The sequence below is a fragment of the Poecilia mexicana genome, unplaced genomic scaffold, assembly GCF_051168715.1.
Source record: "Poecilia mexicana isolate PSO_F unplaced genomic scaffold, ASM5116871v1 scaffold_3, whole genome shotgun sequence".
Taxonomy (NCBI): Eukaryota; Metazoa; Chordata; class Actinopteri; order Cyprinodontiformes; family Poeciliidae; genus Poecilia; species Poecilia mexicana.
In genome coordinates this window covers 28274789-28295518 of record NW_028263372.1, presented here as the reverse complement: position 1 = coordinate 28295518, position 20730 = coordinate 28274789, and the positions used below count along the sequence as shown (strand labels likewise).

The 20730-nt window shown below is 38.1% G+C and overlaps 2 protein-coding genes across 3 annotated transcripts; both read right to left on the bottom strand.

Moving 5' to 3' along the window:
• Nucleotides 1-717: 717 nt before the first annotated feature.
• Nucleotides 718-6107, bottom strand: tm2d3 (TM2 domain containing 3). The gene is made up of 6 exons (XM_014993349.2): nt 5919-6107; nt 5503-5604; nt 4073-4233; nt 3802-3976; nt 2123-2198; nt 718-1988 (listed from the first exon to the last, which is right to left on the bottom strand). Exons 1-6 carry the CDS (start codon nt 6022-6024, stop codon nt 1823-1825), a joined length of 786 nt encoding a protein of 261 aa, XP_014848835.2. The 5' UTR covers nt 6025-6107; the 3' UTR covers nt 718-1822.
• A 952-nt stretch (nt 6108-7059) lies between these two features.
• On the bottom strand, nt 7060-20531 carry tars3 (threonyl-tRNA synthetase 3). 2 transcript variants are annotated; one of them, XM_014993347.2, is made up of 19 exons: nt 20211-20531; nt 19288-19374; nt 18708-18895; nt 18465-18588; nt 17423-17547; nt 17057-17174; nt 16834-16898; nt 16662-16740; nt 16316-16462; nt 14278-14376; nt 12470-12636; nt 12202-12364; nt 11031-11168; nt 10607-10684; nt 10420-10520; nt 9341-9445; nt 8981-9053; nt 8761-8875; nt 7060-7622 (listed from the first exon to the last, which is right to left on the bottom strand). In XM_014993347.2, the coding sequence occupies exons 1-19, from the start codon at nt 20529-20531 to the stop codon at nt 7474-7476; spliced, it is 2442 nt and encodes an 813-aa protein (XP_014848833.2). In that variant the 3' UTR covers nt 7060-7473. The 2 variants fall into 2 exon arrangements, with proteins under 2 accessions (XP_014848833.2, XP_014848834.2); XM_014993348.2 differs by having other exon boundaries at nt 19288-19371.
• Nucleotides 20532-20730: the final 199 nt, after the last annotated feature.

The window sequence follows — 20730 nt, the reverse complement described above, 5'->3', positions numbered from 1 at the left end:
ATTTTCCCTTTCTGGTGGACCTGCCCAAACGGCCCAAACAAAGTACCAACACCTGATTCAATGACCTTGATTTCACTGCAATTTACTGTCCAGAAAACTTGCCTGGTTTAAACTGCAGAGCTAGTCCAGTATGAGTCACTGGACTAGCTACATGTCAGGCTGCATAATAAAACTATTTAAGCAGCCTGACCAAGTGTTGGTTTGATATTCTTGGTATTCTGTGTTGACTTTTTGATCTTAAAAATCTTCTTCTGGACCTCTTGAAAAAGTTTTGCACTGTTTTTACAGCATATTTTCTCTTCTACTGAATTATCCATCAATGTGCTTGGACACCATACAAAGTTCTCTACAGTATAACAATCAGCTTCTTTAGCAATGTCTTGAGACTTTCCTACTTTTAGGGACATCAACAACAGCCTGCTGGAAATGGTCAACTCAGCAGTCTTTCAAGAGTTTACTTTTACACCATATTGTTTTTCTGAAAAACAAGTTTTGGTTTTCAGTAGTTGTAGATCATGTCAATTAAAATAAACAGAGATATACCACCATGTTATGAATCTGTGACTTTCACATGTTGATTGGAGTTAAATTACCTTCAGTGTGTACTCTTCAGCAAGTTTACCTTTTTGTTTTTCCTCAAAATCTAATGACTTATTATTCACCCGAACAGAACAGCAAACACAAATTTGTAAAAATATGACGAAACACTGCCAACAGTAGAGTATAATAGGATTTTATTTACATAACTTACAAAGAAAACATCATTTACAGTCACAGCAGAGAAAAAAAATATATTCAATAAAACATACAAGAACATAATGCTGTTGGTCGCAAACAGAAACAAAACCAAAATTTTTTACAGTTAATAGTGTTTGACAAAGATTGCCAGTAGGATGGAGAGAAAATCTCAAATATCTCTACAGGAAAACCACAAAATGGCTGCAGATTGCAACTACAACACATCTCTGAAGTGTTTCAGTTATCATGAACCAACATATGTTGCTGTAATATTGTTGTGTTCAAAAAAACGTGATTATACAGCTGAAGCAAGTGAATGATGCTGCATATCATTTCTCTTTTTCCATCTGAAACTAAATTTCAAAAGATCGTATGACAGTTAAAATCTATAGTAATTAATAATTATGTAACCCCCAGGTCAATATCCTTACAGTTGCCTTATTTCAGATTGGGGAAAAAAAAAAAGAAACCAATGCAAAATAACTTAAAATTATTTTTTTTCAGGAGACTGGCTGTTTTCAGCAAAAAATGTCACATTACAGTACTCCCTCCTAGCATATTCATGCTTTAAGAACATAAATATTACCCTTCAACCAGTCTTCTGAGAGTGGCATAAGCATAAAAAGCCCTGCAGCCATGGCAACCATTTGACCCACATTGATGCATCTACCTTTCAATAAAGTTGGAGCAATGAGTGGTGTAAGGTGACAGGATGTCTGTGAAAGAAGCGCTCCACAGGAAGCCAAAGATGAGCATGCTGGAGTCTAACTGCCGGTTAAGTCAAACCAACTGGATGCACATAAACGGCAGCTCTCCGTCCTCCTGCGCAGCCCCATCTGCCCAATCTCAACAGGACTCGGACGCAGAGCGATTGGAACTGAGCATGTTGGTTCCGTAGGCAGAATCATCGCTGGCTTGACGGGGAAAACACTTCCTGCTCCTTAGCAGATGGGATGAGGACGTGTCGATGTGCTGGACAGGCAAACGTGCTAAGAACACGGCATCTCAGATCTTCGATCTTTTGCGAGCAAAGTAGTGTGAGGAAGAGGTTGCAGACAGCAACTTTCCCCGGGGGAGCGCTGCTTCAGATGTAGAGCGAGCCGTCGGCAGGTCCCACATAGCCGACCCCAATCAGAAGAACATCTATCAGCGTCCAAATACCCAGGCCTCCAAAGCTGAATAGTTTGCCCAGACCCTCTCTCCACTGGCCCAGATAAAACCTGTCTGCCCCAAAACCACCGAGAGTGATGCTGCAGCAGGAAAGAGCAGAGGCACAGATTCGCAGGATGATAATTTGAGAGCACACATCCTGACTCGAACTGACTGAAAAGAAAAAAAAAAAAAAAACAGAAAAAAATGCTGAAAACTGGCTAAACGGGGTTACCTGAGTGCGAGTGCCGTTGACCATTTGTATCCACCGGTCCAGTTACAGAACAAACGCTTCTGAAACCGCCTTTTGCCTAAGGGAAAAAATGACACTTTAATATTAAACATTAACTTTCAAGAGAGATTTTTCTCATTTAAATAATTAAAAATATAAAAGATGTTTTGTACTCTGTTAGCTTTGCCAGTCTAACAGCTGAAAGTCACTTTCTATACAAACAAAAAAAACACCCAATGTGTATTCAGACTCCTTCAACTTCCATCCTTTGTCACAATGCAACTACAAACTCCAATGTTTTATTGTGATTTTATTTGGCAGGTCAACTCAAAGTAGTACAAAAGTATTAAAAATGCAGTATGTAACTTATAAAAAATATGTCTTTTACATATTTTTTAAAACCGTCATATTGTGACAGTTTGTCGTGAGACAAATTATCTGTGAGAAGATCGATCTCCTCCACTTCCTGCATGAAGTAATATTGCCAGTCATCCCGACCAAAAACCACCAATCAGACCCAGAAGGAGTGTCTTAGCGCTGTCAATCAACATCATGTACTTGCTGCTAAATGTGCTAATGGCTGTTACAGGAAAACCGTTTATCCGCCATTGTTAGCATGACCTTGTTGCAAGGTGCAGTGCAGCAAAGAGAAAGGGGAGGAGAAAAATGGGAGCATGAGCAACGCCACACAGAGTGTTGATTGACAGCAGTAAGACCCGTCTCCTTTCTCTGAGTGGTTATTTCTAGATAGCACTGGTAGAAAGCAGAAGCTACATTTCTCTCTTTGTTGGAAACATTCAGTTTTAATCAGGCAAAAAAATATAAAGAGCTAAAAATAAAAACTGCTAATGCATGAGCTTGGAAGGACCTCTAAATTACAAACAACTCAGTTGAAGGTAAAATTAGACAGAATTTGTGCTAAATTGAAGGGAAAAATAAAAAGAAATTGTGAATATCTCATCACAGAATCTCCAGGCACAGATTATTGCTCCTTTTCCTACCTAGAAAAAAAAAAAAAGCATTTGGCATCCAATAAAAAGCATCACAGGGGAATCAGTCTGTCTTTTTGAAGCATATTATGTCTTGATAGAGCAATCACAAAGCTACCACGAACAATGAATTTCACATCTAAATTTGCATACCAGTTTTTCTGAGAGCTGTTTCAAATCTTTGTTTGCCAACAGTAGCTCCTTTTCAGTCAGAGGGAGAGAAAAATGAACATCCTTTATAAACTGAATACAGCACCGCCTGCTGCATTCAGCCATTTAATATAGCCCACATACGCTTTGTCTTTTGATGTGCATAAGGAATTAAAAGCAAAATACGCCAAGCGGTTTTGTGTAAATCTTCTACACACTGCCATCTACCTGCATGCAAAACTAATTAATTTATATCAATTTAAGCCAGCATTTGGATGGAGACAGGAAAAAACATAAGTCATCCCACGCCGTTCATTACTGTGTTTATGTAACGGAAATAGACAATGCAAAGTTTTTGCATGACTCAGAGCTCCATCAAGAAGAAATAAAGCAATTTGAAAAAAATAAATAAATAAAAGCTTAAACTGCCCATACCATTTTTCCGGGAAAAGAAATCGTCGTTCAAAGTTCAAAGTGGATGACGAATACACAATTCGCAGAAAACTGCGAGCACAGTCATGCTATAAACATCTGTTGTCATACCTAAACAATGCACATGGTCTAAGACGTCACAGGTGGCGTTGTAGCGCTTGCGGGGACAGGACACCGTCATACAGTTGGTGGAGTTTGAGCAGCGATACTCGGATGGGTCCAGCTGCCAGCAGAACTGACAGGTGATGGAGAGAGTGAAGTTGCTCTGCTGCTCTCCTGACTTTCCCTGGAAATATAATAATGAAAAAAACAAAACATTCCTTCAGAGTAACTCTAACCAGACTTTAGTGTAAATCAGACTCGTAGAGAAGCTGCTACTCACTACGCAGTGAACGCCTTTCTTGGGTTTACATGTGAAAGATGCCGGTTTCCCGTAAGTGCAGTTGTGTTGGTAATTGCACTCAATGCAACTGGCTGGCAGGCGATCACACAGACCTCCACTTGGACATTTAGAGGTGTAGCTGTCCTCATCTGTTGGGGAAACTGCACAACATCTGACATTGAATTTGGATTGAAAATAAAACACTTTAATAGAGTCGACAAAAAAATTATTGCCTGGGCTACGTAAAGTAGGTTGACTGTTAAATAACAATGATGCAATGTGGTTCTGCAGTTATGAATATATTAAACTGTAAACAATTCTCTATTAAAAAGTCTGCACGAGAAAATGTAGGCAAGCTTTTGGAAAATCTAAAAATCTAGTGAATTACTCTAACTTTTTAATTCTGTTCTAATTTATTGATATTCACCTGTAGGTGTGTTACTTTTGACAACTGCATGGCTGTCATTCTTGTGCTCATCACCTAACTTGTGATTTTGCCACCTGGCATTGCCAACGCCTTGAAAAAATAATCTTTTAAATAGCTGCTGCGGCTCGGTTTGATATTTAGCAAACAGCATTTGATAAATTACAGGAAATATAAGATAAGAATTCCAGTCATTATCAAATTTTATAGTCATTTGTAAGACAGCTGTGTGAAGGTTTTGACTTTTGAACACACAACTCTTAAAAACATAATATAACATACTCAATAAAGGCAGCTTAACATTTTTTTCTGTTTCTAGACTGATTTTTTTTTTTTTTGCATTTACTTGTAATTTATTGGTTTTCATTATCTGTATGCTGGTCTTTGAATCCGCAGGTTATCAAAGAGTGATTCTATTTCTTTTTTATGTGTGTGTGTATGTGTGTGTGTGTGTGTGTGAGAAGTTCACCTGTACTTAATATGTGATTTTTCTTTAAATTAGCCCATTTAAATTTGGATTAAATTATGTTACACTAAACATGATAAGACCACTGTGTTTCAGGAGGGAGAGGTTCATCCTATAAATACCAGGTTGCCAGTTTAAACCTACGCTTCACTTCACCTCTCTTGCCTGCCTGTAGTGGTCAGAGGGAAGCTATGGCTACAATGTAGCTTACCAACATCAATGTATGAAAGGGTGAATGACTGATTGTAGTATAAAATGCTACAACTATACAAATGAAGGCTATTTACGATAGATTCTATGATACTTCACACCTTTACTTTTGTGAAAATGATCAAAAAATATGAACATCAATGCTGTGTGGTGTCTAATCATGACAAATTTGAAAAAGCCTGATTTAAGAGCCTTTTGTATTTTTAATGAGTGTTCGTTTATCTGTGGTTTAAGAAATTTCGCTGTATGAAATTATTTGTATCAATGTGATCGTGTGCTAAAAAAATAAAGCTATATTCCTCAAGGAGATTTAATATCATCTGAACTTACCAGAGGCTACAGCTGGGATCACCGGGCTGGTGATGATAGTTCCATGCTGGGCGTCTCTTGTGTAAGGAGGTTCCTGGTCAATATGAGGAGAACTCAGGTATCCTGAAAAGCGAGCATAGTAAAAAAAACAACAAAAAAAAACATTGCAAACATGGAATAGTAGTTTGTTACTTTACTGAGACGACAATAGAGTATAGTAACTTCTTCTAAATCAGTAGTTACAGCCACTGTTTAGTTCCAATTGCAGTAAAAATAAATGTTAAATCAGAAAATCTCAGTCAGAATTGTTTTCATTCAGAAGCAGCTAGGAGCAGGGGCTAGCTTGCTATGCTAGCTCGGTGTTACTGGCTTTGGGTACAAAACTAAAATCTACAAGCCTTCTTCTTGAATTAATATAGCTGTATTTGTAAACGTACCATTTACGCACTGTAAAACCAAATCCATAAACAAGATGACAAATATTCCATAGTGTTTGCAGCTCCGTCCTCGGTCTGGTCTCCATATGTGACAGCTAGTAGCCATTGTTGCTGCGGAACAAGAAGCAGCAGTTGCATTCACAGAGTGTAGGGACCACGAAAGATGGACGGCATGTTGTTGTATCCGATTACAGATGATCGCTTTATGTCTTTACCGTTAGTGTTTTTTGTTTATATAAACAATACCACGTAATAGATTTAATCAGTGAACAAAGCACTAATCTAGCTGCAAACAAGCCATTCTTCCCCCTCTTGTGTTTACACGCACGGGTTGCATGTAAACCTATAACTACACTGCTTAGTGTAATTTCTTGGTTAATAGAAATAAAAAGGATTATAATATATAAGATATTTAAAAAAAATTTAAAAAAAATCTTTAAAAAAAAATAAATTCGGGATCTACCGAGTGGGAGCTAAACATTGACGGAACATTTCCCTTGATGTTCCTTGAACGCAGCATGCTTTAGGGGGCGTTCCTTTAAGGTTCTCTTGATTGAAGATATTTTTCAATAATAGTGTATGAACGCGCGAAAAACTCAGTAAATAGACATTAACATAGACAGTCATTTAAATAAGCTGGAATTACAGGCATTAAATGTAAAACAATTAACGAAAATAATTCGTTACAATTTAATTATCGCAGTTTAAGCATTATGATTAATAGATTAACCAATCAGATGTCAGGGTCAATTGTAGAGCAAAACGAAATGTTCAAATCTTTACATTGTTAAAGCAGGAAGCAAAATACTATTAGATTTTTTTAAACTATAGAAAGAGTTAAATGCAATTTATGCAGTTAAATGTAAATCTCACTATTGGGCTCCTTTTATTTAGACAGTAGCACAATCATGTGTAACAAAATATAATATAAAAAATAAAATATAAAAATATATTTTATAATATATAAATATAAAAATAAAATATAAAAATATATTTTACAGTCCGACACTGGTATGTTCCTGACACATTAACATGTAATGTAATTATGGTCTTTCACATCACCCAGAATGTCATAATCAATTACTGCCAAATAATGTAAAAAATGCCTGGAAGACTGAATGAAAAGTGAAGAGACAACACATTTTGCAGATTTTTTCCCTTTTATTTCAGGTCTTTTTTCTCCCGGGAAGATCTTTGTGAGGATAGGTGTCAATTTCACATTTTAATGATCTTAGCGATCGCACTCTCTCAGTTACCAGTTCAGTTTCCTTCTAATTGATTTAGACTGCCAGGAAATCATTTGATATTCAGACCCAAAAACTAGATTTTCCCCTCCAGAGCTCACTGACAATCACAAGGACATTTGCTTTTTTTCTACAACCCCATTCATTAAAATGCACTTACACAAGATTACGATCCATTTGTGTCCGTTTCACATTTATGACTTCCCAAAAACCATCTACACACATGCCATCATCTGCCTATTCACAGCACCTCTAATTCAACTGCTGCGCATGAGGTGACTTAAGGACAAAACTTGCTTTGCCCAGCTTCATCAAAATTCTTCTTCTGCGTTTCGACAGCGGGACTGTTTGAGCAGGGTCAGGCGAGCCATCACCTCGGACACCGGCAGTTCTCCGTGGACCTTGTTGTCTCTCGTGCGCACATTTACGCTGTTAGTCATCTTCTCTTTCTCCCCGACAACTGCCAAGACACGAGACGACAACAGCTTGACATGACACCACGAGCACAGCTACCCTAACACAGTCCCGGCTTTGTATCGGTGGCTTCAACAACTGTGGGTGGTTGGCCAGCTTGAGCGACCATTCGGCTTGAACTGTGACTGTAATTAGGGGCGTTTATTTTGACTCACTCAACATCTCATGGTCCTTTTCTAAGCAGCTGTGCAGTGAAACAAACTAGGGCTGCAAGCAACTAACGATTATTTTAGTTGTTGATTAATGTAACATTTATTCATTTATTCTGATGATTAATTGGATTAAAAAAAAAAGGGACATTCTGCAGATTTTTTATTTGAGTCTTTTTTACACAAAACTAGAAATACAAAATAACCAAATGTTTAAATAAGAAAATATTTTGCCTAAAATGCAACAAAGCCTCAAAGGACGCATCTGCAGATAAAAATAACTTCTAACATCAACATGTGAAGAGTCCTTTCTTCTTCACATCAATACAGCGTAGGGATAACCTGTTGATTTTTTGAATTACCCAATCAATGAATTTATAGCAAAAAGTGCTTAATAGGAGACAAATTATTTTTTAAATCTTAAATGCAAAATGTATATCTATTTATACAATTTTGATTTAATTACTGCTCTGATTAATTTGTTCTGAATCTGTATACTCCAGATGACGATTAATCAGTTGACAGTTATTTCAATTCTCGATTCATCACGATTTATTCAATTAATCGCTTCGGCCCTAAAACAATCAGTAAAAGGTCTCATCAGACTGTATATTTTTAATTTTTCTACGTATCATTTGAAAAAGTGATCACATTGGAAGGATGGGGTTGCCAGAAGCTGAAAGTGAGATTTCATCTTCTGCTTAGATTAAAATGCAGCATTAACCAATTTAAATTCACCTGAAGTTAGCATAAATCATTTGGCTGCCCATACTGTCCTCTCACTTCAAATCTAAATCTATAAAAATATTGTTAGTTCTCCAAGACGAAAGGAACAACCTTCCCAACTAATCAAGTTAGAGAACTGCTGCTCTATAAATATGAAACTGAAATATAAAACTGATTAGATTTGTTACACCTTACAGCAGCTCACATCCTCTTCACTAATAAATTAAATTTGACATCACATTTCCTCACCCAGGATGAAATTATATTGAGCCAACTGAGCGTTTCGGATTTTCTTGTTCAGGAGGCAGCCAGAGTCCAGATCAGAGTCTGCCATGAATCCGGCTTCTGTGAACTGCTTGCACACCTGACAGAGAAAAATAGCACTTAATGCAATCAGCAGCATGCTGTACAAACATATGACACCTTTCAGTGACACAGCGCTGTCTATTTTGGGAAATAGAACACGCACCTTGTTGGCGTAATCCTCACAGGACGGGTTGACGGGCACCAACATCACCTGTCGAGGAGAGAGCCACAGAGGCCTGTTGAAGAGAAGCAGATGGGTCGTGATGATCCTCATGTGGCGTGAAGCTATCCGACCTCCTCAAAAAGCGAAAGTTAAAAGGCTGAAATCATTGTAGTGGGAATGATGAGAGTGAGAGGACTGTGCTGCTGTTCAACACAAAGCCATGCAATTAAAAGCAAGCGTACAATTAGACTGGAACATAAAACCACCCACCATAAGAGGAAAACATCTAATTCATCTCACATATGCATTTGACATCATGGATTGTGATTGAAGGGCTTGAGCAACAGGGATTCAGCTCACCATTTCCCTGCATAGTTCTCTGTGAGAATGGCAATCATCCTTTCCACGGAGCCCAAGATGGCACGGTGGATGATGACTGGCCGCGCTTTGTCATCCCCATCCTTTCTGTTATCACAGAAAAACAACAGAAAGTGAGGTGGAAAGAGTAAAAGAAAAAAAGTGCGAATAAAATTATTAATGCGATTATAATGTGCATATTCAGCTTCATAAACTCTTTTGTAAGTTTTATGATTAATCTGACTTTTTGTTTTTTTCTTGGATTGTGACAGTTTCACATTTTATTTATTTTCATTTAAATAGACGTGGTTAATACAAACAAACACACCAATTTGACATTTTGCAGTCTTCAGGACACTTTAAAATGTCAGATCTCTTACACTGTCCCACTAGAACCTGAGTGTTGAACAATCTTCAAAACATGAATAGTTTTATGGCTGAAGTGTTATTTTCAAAAATGTTTAAATGGTTGTCAATGTGAGTTCTTATGTTACTCTGTTAAATTAGAAACGAAAGCCCTTAAAAATAATACACAATAGACTATAACTATAATTTTATTAAAATCTGATTGGAATTGCTTAAGTTTTTCAGTAGGATTATTTGTTTGGAACCATGAATTTAAAAAACATTTAAGGTAATCATATTTTTATTTTATCTACTAGGATAGTTTGCTTAAATTTGCTCTCTATTGAGAAAAATATTTTATTATTTTCTATCTTGGTCTTTTTCCATTTCTACCAAGCCTTACCCCTATAGATTAAAGATGGATTATTTCACATTTTGACTAATTTCCTTAAAATGAAGCTGGTTAAGTTTTAAGAAGAGTTTTAAGCCTCCATTTTACCCTAACTTAAAGTAGCTTATTAGCATTACACAAAGTTAGAATTAATAAATTAATTCAAAAGCTATAAATACTTATGAGTTCAAAGAGCTGCTGCTGTAGAGGATCTGCATCTTTTTCTTCTCCTTAAATGTTTATTAAAATTCCTTCATGATGAAAAGCTCAAATTTGCATACATGTCTTGTTTGCGTGGCTTTGGTGGAACACAGCAGCGTGGCAGCATTCTGATTAGCTGACTCACCCCACAAAGGTCAGATTGAAGCGAATAGGCAGCTGGAAGTCCAGCTGAATGGTGGCACACTGGTGGTAGCGTCCAATCGCATCTTTGATCTTAATGTCAATCTGCAACGGTAGAAAAAGAATGGCAGACCCTCAGAGTCGAGCCGATCTCGCGTTTGCCGGGAGGTTATGAGAAAATACTGCCCGACCTTGGGTCCATAAAAAGCCCCGTCTCCAGGGTTGAGTTTCCATGGCTCCCCAAACTCATTCAGGCTGTTTTCGAGTTGCTGTCAAACATGAAGCATGCGTTGCAGAGATCATCAGTAAATGCAACCAGCAGGAACACGACTGGACGTTCAGTCTGTCCTGCAAATTATATAACAAAACTGTACATTTGTAATCCAAATAAAACATATGAGTAATGACTTGCTGAAAACACCGCCTACAGAAATTCAGGGAATTTGACATGACTCACAGATGTGATACTATTAGATGATCACATAGGTGACAGTGTTCTCAGAAGGAGAAATTAACTATCTAAATTCATTGCAGCAAAGAAGACAAACATTAGATCAGTTCACTCTTTTTTTTTATGTATTTCAATATGTAATCACGATGCACACCACAGTTTACCTTCTCAGCCTGGTTCCACACGGCTATGTCGCCCAGATACTTTTCTGGACGGGTTGACAGATAAAGCTGGAAGGAGAATCCGAACACATCGTAAACACAGCGGAGGAAGTCCAGACAACCCTTCATCTCTGACTCAATCTGTATTCAAAAAAAAAAAAAAAAAGTGAATTTATCTGACCAACATCAAAAAACTAAAACCCTACCAAACATTTTTCCTTCCACTCGATTTTCCATTAATAAGTTTGCATTTCATATGGCTGTCTCTGCCAGTTGGCTCTGATCCTCAAGGACGTATTTTAAAAAATGGTTTAAATAATAGTGATAAACTGAGCAGTCCTTCAGAAACCATGATCAAAATAAGCAAAACATGTAACCATTTATTTATTATAATTACTTTCTGCTTTCAGATAATAAAACAGATTTGACTAATAAAAAACAACTGTTATACAAATATGGATTAGTAAAAGGTAAGTTTAAAACCTGCTTAAAAGTTCTCCTTTTCCTAAGGTACATTAATCTCACAAACGAGCCTCATTTGAATGCATATTCTAATGTATTGAATGTGACCCTACTATATAGTTGATTGACAATAGCAAACTTTTAATAAGTATATTCATCTTCAAATATAGTTAACATACTGATGACAAGCCAGAGTGTAAATATACCAGCTTCTTTAAATTTGGTGCATTGATGTTTCACAAACTATAAATTGCAGTTCATTTCCTGTTTTTGCTTTTCCTTCTTTTTGCTTAAGATGAACAACATTCTTATAAGTGTTGGGAAATATCTAGTTTACATAAATATCTGATTCTAACTAATTACAGATTAATAAATAATATATATTGTGACATATTAGAACACTTATGATTGATTACATGAGTATTTTGGCATTAAAATACAATAGCATGTTTGTAAGAGATGTTCAGAAATCTAATATTAAGACTAATACCCAGTTTATTTAGAATAAATGTCAGAACTGAAGGTTCAATCTGCATTTCTCAATGATAAAACCTAATAGTTACAAAGGAGGGCTAGTATCCCCCTTCATGGCATAAAGGAGAGATTATTTTTAGTTTAGAGGATAGATATTTTGCAAACCTTTTTGATGATACCAGTTCGTGATTTATTCTGTTGCACACACAAAACCTGAAGGTTGGATTGCAGATCTGACCTGATCCATCACGCAGAAAATGTGAGCGTCATCCTGCTGGAAGCGCCGCACTCGGGTCAGACCCGTCAGCGTTCCGGACAGCTCGTTCCTGTGCAGGACCCCGAAATCTGCCAGCCTCAAAGGAAGCTCTCGCCACGAGCGAGGCCTGTGGCTGAACATCAAGCTGTGGCAGACGAACCAGAAAGAAGCACATCAAACTGTGCAACAAACCTCCGCCCGGTGTGAAAGGTTTTCATGCGCAAACCGCCGGGAGACGCTCTTAATTTACCAGTGGCCGGGGCAGTTCATTGGCTTCAATGCAAAGATGTCATCTTCCACAGGGAATGAAAACATGTTTTCACTGTAGTGCTGCCAGTGGCCAGATGTCTCCCACAGCTTGCTGTTGTAGATGTTGGGGGAGGCGACTTCCTGAAAGCCTCTTCTCCAGTATTCGTCCTGGATAAACAAGAAAACCACATAAGGCTAAACGTTCCAGATGGACTGCACAGGTACTTCACCGAGAGGAAATGAGCCACGACTTTTGGCTCGAAACCCCTGAGCCACTGCAACAAAAACAGCGTCTCATCCGTTTTGTTTATCCATTTTTTCGCCCCGAAGAGAAACCTGTAACGGTCTGTAGATCTGATCGCTGCCAACAGTAGAAGGCCGGTGGAAAAGATTTCTGTGAACATGTGAAACTGTGAAAAACATAAAGGAGGTAGTGAGAGAAAGCACACTGAGTCAGCTTTTTCTGAATAATTATTTTTAGCAGGAAAAGAGCATATTATTCCACAAACGGCTGCCATCGGTCATGTGTATGAGCTTCATTTTCTTAAGAGTTTTGACTAAATGTTCTGAAAACATGTATTTAAGGGAAATGTGAAATGCACAGTTTCAGAATGAGAACTGGCTCGGGTGATGTGATAATGATCTTGCACCGATTCTGTGGAGCCTATGTGCGGCACTCTGGCATGGCCGGGCCCGTGGGTGTGTGCAGCCTGCTGTGAAAGCCCGGGAGATGTCAACTCAACTTTGCAAAGACGTCAGAGATCCCTGCAGAGCCAATAAAGTCCATTAAAGTTGCTCTGGAGACCAAAGTTTCAAGTGTTCTGCTGCAGACTGAGGATACCTTCGCGTTTCTGCGACAATTCAACTCACTGGAACATATTTACAGAGCCTTGAAAAAATATTCACACTCCTTAAACCTATCCACATTTTTCACACGCTACAAAACACGAAACTCAGGGATGTGTTTGCTATAAATAAGGCTAATAAACCAACAAAGTAGTGAATACTTGTGAAATAAAAATACGTTTTTTTTTTTTTTTTACAAACAGAAATGTGAAAAGTTTGGAGTTTTATTCAACCAAATTCACTCAAATACCCCTAAATAAAATCTTGCTCAACCAGCTGCCTTCATATGATTGCAAACTGAAAAAAGGGCTTTGTAATTTCTTACTAAAATAAAAATCATGTATTCTTTTCCTTCCACTTCGCAATTATGCACTACTTTAAGCTTATTTTCAATTAATTACATTAAAGCCTTTTGGTCTAATATGACAAAATGTTAAACAAAAAAGGTATGAACACTCTGCAAGGCACAGCATTAATTCCAGCTTGCCACTCACTGAATAGATGAAAATAAATTAATAAATAAAACACTTTGCAAAGCTTTCATCACAGCTGAGACAACCTGCAGCAATCAAGTTGGTGTGAAGACTTTCCCGCTTCCAAGGGCGAATTTAAACTTATAAAACTGACCACAAATATTCAGTTTGCTGCTGGCAAAGTGGTCTGTATTGTAGTGAAGTGGCAATCACCTCCAGCCCACTGCAAATGTTAAGTATAGCCTGAATCTCCTGAACTCAGACGGAGTGCGTTTCTGTGTTACAGCACCCCTGCAATGCTTCAGTTTTAAAATGATAGTTGCTGCCTACAGCAAAAGCAGAGAGAATTAAAAAAAAAAAACTTTCATGTAAACTAAATGAGAGTCTGAGGATGCGAACAGAGCAAACCTCACCGGGGACTCCGAGAGCTTTGAAAGGCAACGATTGTTTTGAAAGAAGCAACCGAAGTTGCCGATTGAACCCGCCGTACCCTGATGAACTCGGTGAGCGTGTTGTAGATGTAGGCGCCGCGTGGCATGAAGAAGCAGCTGCCGGGGCTGAGATCGTGGAAGAAGAACAGCTCCTGATCCTGTGAGGGAGACAAAGGAAATTACTTTTTAATAACTTCTCATCTGCGGGTCTAAGCCAATGAGAAGCCTTTTCATACGCAGCGGGGAGCCAATCCAATCATCACACATCAAGGTGACCTCCCAGCTGGAGAGCTCGCTTCATTCTTGTTGAAGCGAGAGGGAACAAATCGAGCACAGTGATAACGATGACAAGGCCCTCTGATTTGACAAATGAGGCTCCCAGATGGTGACACCTTGCACCACTTCCACGTATTTCAACACAGTGTCAGATTGTATTTTGGCACCTAGGGTATAACAGGTCCTTAACGATTAATATGAAAAGAAAAAAACTCAGCTGGGCTTCTAATAGTCCACTTCTACATGAATGTTGAGCACAAGTACAAGTCCCTAACAGAGTCTTCCTGGATTCTTAGGTTCAGCCAAAATAACAATTTCAAGCAGGTGATGTTTCAAAATCTCAATAAAATATTAATCTATTTATATTCTCAACAGTTTTGCTAAGTAAAAATATATTTCTGAACATTTGAATGCCTGTCAACGTGTCTACGTTTCATACTTTTTTCTGAAAGCCAATTCATAATTTATCATAACTTTAAGCATTGACTAATGTGTTAAAATGTGAACGTGACAGCTCTTTTACTCACTGGAATGATGATGTGTTTGAAATTTTGAATGTAAAAAATTAAAAGATCGCACGTTTTGGAGCTAACTATTCAGGTCACTATGACTACAATCAGAGCTTATTTACATTTTTCGTCTCTCCAGTCCAAAGAAAGATTTGGAAAGCTGACAGCGATCTAATTCATTATGTTAAGAGATAATCTGGGTTCTGACAGAAAAAAAAAAAACAAAAAAAAACAAGAAACTGATCAAAGACAATGCTTTGCTCAAATCTTATATCTTACTCTTCACTATGTTTCTCCCTTTTTCGATTTCCTGCACTCATGTCCAGCATCACTTAGTCACTTTATTTAATAATAAAGCCAATTTTGAATCGAACATAAGGAACCACCATGATCTCCCACTGTTTGGGCCAGAACTGACAGCTGCAGTCTGTGAGTGAACTCAGGCCGACAAAACTGCTGATGGAGCTGAAAAGGCGACTCTCCCTTCGGCAGGAGGTCCCAGAACTGCCTGAGAAGAAATGCAGGTCGATTCCATGACAGTAAAGAGCTCATCAGACCAAAAGTAGGGATTTCTTCTGTGGTTTTCTGACTAATCCAAAGTAAACACAAATCTCCCTGCTTCTTCTGTTAGAGACCATTCAATGGTTATAAAAGAAAAAGAAAACTCATTTAGATCAACATTTCGGTTATAATACGTCTGATAGAGTAACGTAAATGTCATAAACCTAAGTTACTCTAACCTGCTACGTTTTTATAAACCAGGCAGCCAGCTGGAGGCTTTTTGAGTTGCTGTGATGCATTGCCCTAACTGAAAGCTGAGAAACGTGCCACTGAGCAAAATCTTTAACCCAACATGGAAGCTTTTCACATTATGTTGAAACTCACATTTAATATGGGACTGCTATATTAACGTGCTGACTGAGGAGCTGCCGTCTGCATCCTTCTTGCAGAGTAACCAGATGGGGTGACTGGACGATTCACAGATGTCCTAAATATGCCAGGATGAAGCAGCACAGCGCCCTCAGCTGGTTTATGACAGGCAGCAGATTTGGATATGAAGGGAACTGTATTGTCTGACTAACGGTAAACTAGCTGAGGTAAAGGAAAAAGGCTTACAGTAAATATTTTTCTGTGAGATGTGGTTTAAAGTTTTTTTGACACAGCTACAAAAAATAACAATGACAAAGACTGCTAGGCGAAAAAGATGCATCAGCAATTATGTTGGTCGCATAATTGCAGAGCGAGAATCGTCTCTAATTTTAGGCCTCTACCTGCTGAGAGGGCTAAAATGCGTCTGCATGTACTGACTCACTTTGCCAATCTTTCTGTGGTCTCTATTCTTGGCCTCCTCTTGAAAGCGTTCCCACTCTTTCAGCATCTTTGAATCTGGGAAGGAAATCCCGTAGATTCTCTGCAGAGTCTCCATGTCTGAGCGGCCCTCCCAGTAGGTGGAAGAGTTCTGATGACAGAGAGAAAAAAGAAAAATATATATTTATTTATCTGAAAAGTGCTTCCACTTCAAAATAATGGTCTATTTTGTGTTGGTATATCACTAAAATCCAAACATGTGGCTGCAATATGACAACATGTGAACAGGTTCTGTATCTTTTAAAAACCCCATCAACAACAACTCTATACTAACTGCTATTTCCACTCACCTTGTAGATCTTCAATGCCTTGATCTTCCCTGTGTGTCTGACATGAGGGCCTCTGCATAAGTCAATCAAGGGCCCACATCTGGAAAATATTCACCAGTTGTCCTCAAAGACTGCATAAACTCGTGGATTTAAAATGACTAATTGTTTGTCTAGTTTGGAAAAAAGGACTTGCCTGTAGACTGTCGTAGTCGGTGTGGTAACTTTCTCATTCAGAATGCGACACTTGAATTTGTTGTACTGGAAAGAGAAAAGGCTTTTGATGAAAAACACTAAACTTTAAAAAAGGTATTCTAAGCTTTTGTGCCTAAATTGATACATGTAGCCTAGATCATCTAAGTCATATTTTCCCCTGAACTAGGGCAGGGAGGAAACATCCACCCTAACTGACTACTTACTTTAAACATTTTTAGAAGCGTCTCTTTACTGATTTCAAGTCTCTCAAAAGGCTGTTTCTCTTTCACCACACTCTTGCACAAAGCCTCCAAGTCTCCAAACTCTGTGCTGGACACTGACCTGGAAACACCAAACACATCCAGGTCATTCACCCAGAGTTCAAGTTCAGTACGGAGGTTGTTTGTTCTGACATTTCAGTCTGTATCCATCAGCAGAGTGATCTTGTATTTGGACTCGGGTCGTATAACAGGGCCACAAACGTTGTTCAATTGGCAAGTAAGTATAAAAATATACATTAAATATCTCATTTTTCTACAAGTTCAACGTGAACTTGGCAAAATGCAGATAGTTAAAGAGTACTTGCTTACTTCTGTCCATCTAGGAACATGTCGTAGTAGAAGCCATTCTCTATCGGGGGGCCGTAACACAAACAACCTCCGTAGAAACGCTCCATGGCTTCCCCCAGGATGTGAGCGCTGGAGTGCCAGTACACCTAAAGGTAAAATGAAGATGCATGGAGAGCCACTTATAAAAGGATATAAAAAGACATATAGAGTTATAAAAAGATTTAAAGCAAATATCTAAAAACAGATAATCGTCATCAGTCTGAGTAGGAACAGTATGTAAACGTCTCTTTTACAGCAACAATCAGATTTGTTTCAGACAGAAACAGCTTAATTACTATTAAACCTCTTAATTTGCTCATTTGGTCTCATCTCTTCACAAGACCTTCTCTCAGTGTGTCATTCAAAGAAATTCTATAAACTGTTGTAATTCCTGCACATCAGATTCCTTTCGTATAAAGCAGCTTTGATGACAAAGTGTTTCTTTTTATAAAACATTATACTTTTTTATTGTAGAATTGTCCTTTCCAATAGAATTGATTTAATTTTTTAAATCTCTTTGGTAAACATCTTGTACTTAAGGCCTTTCTATGTTTAATGTTGGGCATTTATCTCTTTTCCCCCCCAACATTAAAAGCAATGTTCAAATCTGTTAGATGTAGCTTAATATGTGAAAGCAAACTTAAATAATTTAAGGGCTAAACCTATGACCAGTTGACAAATGAAAGCTTTTATTTGCCTACTTTTTAAATAGCATTTGTTGCTGTATAAACTACTCATTAAACAGTCCTGAAATGCAGGAAACTATTTACAAAATCAGATTTGGATAGGCCTCAATTTTCTGAAAAGAAAAAAAAAGAAACAATGGACTCTTACATCAATCTTCTTGGCTTGTTTACATCAGAGCAACTAATAAATGTATTGCTTAATTGAAAATCAGTTTAATTTCAATTGAATCTCTCCTGTTATCTGTTCTTATGAAATTTAAAACAAGGACTGAAGGTAGATTTAACTGATTCACCGAATTACAAAGTTTTTTTTTTTTTTTTTTTTTTTTTGCACTCACAGCTTGAGCATCTTCATTATCAAATCGCAAAATCTCAAGAGAGCAGTCCTGCTCAAGAGGTCTGTCCAGATCCCAGAGCTCTCCGTTAACACGAGAAATCACTGCACCGTCGGCCAGGCCTTGGCTGAAAGACAAAATGCAGAACACCCTCAGAAAAGCTGCATCCACAATTATGTCAGTGATTTCCTTCTTTATGTCAATAATAACAATTAAAAAAAAAAAAAAAAAAAAAGTAAAAATGACCTGATGTCAGAGGCTATCTGATACGGTGTCGTAACCCAAGACTTCCCTGGCACCTTTTGCCCATCTGTCAACTCAACAATAATGGGTTTACTTTCTGAAGCCTTCCTGGCCAGCAGGGCATCACTCTCCTTCTTCAGCTCCTCGTAGAGGCTGAGGCGCTCGGCAACGTACGGAGGCCATGCATTCAACTTCAGAAGGAATAAATGTAAACGAGAAAAAGAAAAAACTGCAATCAGTATGAAAAAAACTGCCTGATATTAATTACAAGTTGGTAAGATAAAACTAATATCGTCATGGTTCAACTTCATTCCATTAGAGGGAAGAAGTTTTTAATTCTAGATTTTACAATAAATGGTCCATTGGCCTATAGATGTGGTGAAGTTACTATGTACCGTTATTGGCTCCCACCTCGACTGAGGACATGATTAATTAAGGGCATTCTCACATTTGTCTTTCTCTAAACTCAACAAGCATTGATGAAAAAAAGAGATCATCTGTCTAATGGTAAATAATACTCACCCACAAGTAAGCAAAATTAATAAATTAGCAAGTATATTTCACATAAAATAGTAAGATTTACCTCCTTCGTTCCTCCATCCACTCGCCCTTTGTCCTGCTTCTTCTCCTTGTTTTTCTCGCTGGGTTTCTTGTCTGGGATTGGCACCTGCTAATGAGGAGAACAAAATTGATTTTGAAACAAACTAAGCAAAAATAATTTATAACTAAAACAAAGTAGAAGTTGACCAAAGAGCTGTATAAATAAGGTCCAGGAATGTGCAAGTCTTAAACCATACACAAGTGAAGGTGTGGATACATTTCCTCAAGTTTGAAAGTGAGAGAAATTACATTTTCAGAAATCAGCTCTGTAAAAAAAAAAAAAAAAAGAATCTACAAATTTTGAAGAAACCCATTTTTGAATGTCTCTGGCATTTTCCATCTCTAATGGTCATTGGCGAGACGTGGGGTATTCCTTAATTAAACGGCTATTCAGTCACGGGGAAGCCCATGACAAACTGGACAATTACCTCAGAGCAATTAGGAAACAGAGATAAAGATGTTGTGATTTTTTTGTATCCAAAAATGGACCGAGATTTAAACAATTAATCTCTTTTGTATGTGACAAAAGAAATTTGATGAATTTATTTTTACTTTACAGCACTTTAGAAGAGATTAGAAATTTGGCCTAAAATTGAACTGAAGTTGTAAGGCGAGGTTTGTTTTTAAGAACGCGATACTCTATTACTGCATGGTTTTAATTCACCTGCAACAGTTTCACTCACAAAGCAGGTGTTCATAATGGACAAGGCAGAACCAACAGCATTAAGCGCTACAGTGCAGTCATTCTACACAAACAGTAACTGAGTGGGACAGCTGTCTGTGGACGTGGGGTGGTATGACAGGCCCGCTCCACTCACGATGACTAATCACTGCAACTGATCCATTTTTTGATTCTATATTCCCAATAATTAATCCAACTTATAACATTTTAGCATTCTTTATTACCCTGTTATCAGTTCGGCTGTCAGTTTGTTGTGGTTTTACGGTATTCCTCTCCGGGGTTTTGCCACACTGTGCTTCTGGTTGTTTCCTTCCCAGCGCCTCCTCCATCTCCAGCTCAGCCTGCAGACCCCTGCGGAGGTGCAGCAAGCGGTATCGGAGCTTCTCATTCTCCGCCCGCAGGTTTTCGAGCTCCGGACTTACAGAGGCGACCCCGGCGGGGTCAGCCCTGGAGCTTAGTCCGTCCCGAAGAGCGGAGATTTCAGCGGTGAGAAGCCGAATCTGCTCCTCCTGGGCGCCTAAACGTGCAGCCAAGCAGTGCGCCATCTTTAAATGACCACTGATGACGTCTTACATCCGGCAAGGATCCGGGAAAAATAAAAGCCTTGCTTGAAAAGTTTAAATAAGCAAAAAAAAAAAAAAAAAAGGTTAATATTCATTCAGTAAGCCTGTGAGGAAATTAATATTGTTGCCAAAATATTACAAATTTAAAGGAAATACTGACTGTAGTAGTTTTAGAGCATTC